Source organism: Acanthisitta chloris, unplaced genomic scaffold, assembly GCF_000695815.1.
Source record: "Acanthisitta chloris isolate BGI_N310 unplaced genomic scaffold, ASM69581v1 scaffold38567, whole genome shotgun sequence".
Classification (NCBI taxonomy): domain Eukaryota; kingdom Metazoa; phylum Chordata; class Aves; order Passeriformes; family Acanthisittidae; genus Acanthisitta; species Acanthisitta chloris.
This window is the reverse complement of record NW_008682705.1, coordinates 1-1,539: the sequence shown is the minus strand read 5'-3', so window position 1 is coordinate 1,539 and position 1,539 is coordinate 1. Positions and strand designations below refer to the sequence as shown.

Sequence of the window (1,539 nt, the reverse complement as noted above, 5' to 3'; positions counted from 1 at the left end):
AATAGGCCAGCAAGTACGAAGGAGGTGGCGATTCTGCATCCCCAGCCTGGCCTGTGAGGCACACTGGAGCCAGACCTTGAGGAGGAAAGAGCAGTGAAAAAAATTATAGTTGAAATTCCACCACCTCTCAGTCAGTACTATCCTTTCTTTCTCTCTTCTCCCCATTTATGCGTGCACTCTTACTTAACCTTCTGGATTCACCTCCCTAGATTTGTAACTTTTTCTGACTGTAGGACTTGCTAAACTACATCAGTTCAATATAGCTCAGTCTCTGAACAATATCAGAGATTGGGATGCCACCAAAGAATAGCATTTCTCTACAAAAATTTGTTTGCAAACTGTGATGTTTGGTGGTCCAATCAGAGGTCCAATCCTTGAGGATCAACAGCAAAAAAAAAAAAAGTATATTTAACCTCTTTAACCCAAATTCTGGATGATGAAATTCTCTGTGTCACATCTCTGATCCTTGATTTCCTTGTCTGTGTGATATTTTGTCTAGAAACATTTTTGTCACTGTTGGTTTCAGCGATGCTGGGTATGTAAAATCTATAACCTGTTGCTCAACAAACATTTCATTATCACTTGATTCATTATCATTTGTGACCTTTCAGTACCAGTGAATGTTGCCATGTTTATGAATTTCAGAAGAAGGTTAATAGAAAAACAGTTTTTGGTTTCTCTGAATCCTTTATTAATTTATATACATCTTCTGTCCCACCTTGGACTTATATCCTCTCCCAGCATGCTCCCAGTTTTCCCAATCCCCATTCACTGAAATTATTTTGAATTACTTTCTGAGATTTTATGCTCACTATCCCCTCTGTTCTTTCTGGATTCCTTTCTGTACACCGTACTCTGAATTAGGATGGATGCTGACAAATAGAACAGCATTATAATACTGTGTCCTTCTATAATTACATATTCAGTACATTACAGGGGGACATAATTTCCAGCCTTTCCACCCCACCTCCAAGTCCTGAATAATAATCAAGAGCTAGAGAAGTCAGCTGTCATACCTTGGAGTGCCGAGGAAGCAGGCACTGACCACTGCAAGGATCACATGAGGAATCACGTTTAATGTCAGCTGGTTAAAGCAGTGGCCAACGCTGCCATGAACCCACACAGGGAGTGGATCTTCTGGGCTGGTCCCACACAAACCAGCTAGGATGTTCTCCATCCTTTGCTGGTAATTCAGTGTGAGAGACAGGAGGTCCTAGGGTAAAGAGAAAACAGCATGAGGTACAAAATGTAAGAACTACAGCCCCAATCCCAAGACAGACTGTGATAGGAAATTAACGCAGAGCTAGAAGCAACTTCCTGGGTCACAGTCCAAGCCCTGCTATTGTGCACTTGCTATCATATTGTGAAGTAAACGCCTGAATGCTAGTTAGCAGTGTTAAAAATCACAGCATTCTTTATCGCAGCATGCTGGGCACCCGGAAGGGAATTCCTCTGAACTGTGCTGAACAAAAGGTTCAGCACATTTTATTATGAAGATCATTACACAGTGTTTAGCTGGTTCCCACTTTCTTTATATAT

General features: G+C 41.3%; 1 protein-coding gene across 1 annotated transcript in view; it reads right to left on the bottom strand.

Moving 5' to 3' along the window:
* ABCC10 (ATP-binding cassette, sub-family C (CFTR/MRP), member 10) overlaps positions 1 to 1,177 on the bottom strand; it is a 15,975-nt gene extending 14,798 nt beyond the window's left edge. Inside the window, exons 1-2 of the mRNA XM_009078622.1 lie at positions 1,017 to 1,177; positions 18 to 75 (exon numbers count right to left, since the gene is read on the bottom strand). Coding sequence (XP_009076870.1) covers positions 18 to 75; positions 1,017 to 1,177 — 219 coding nt within the window. The remainder of the gene's footprint in view (positions 1 to 17; positions 76 to 1,016) is intronic.
* Positions 1,178 to 1,539: the final 362 nt, after the last annotated feature.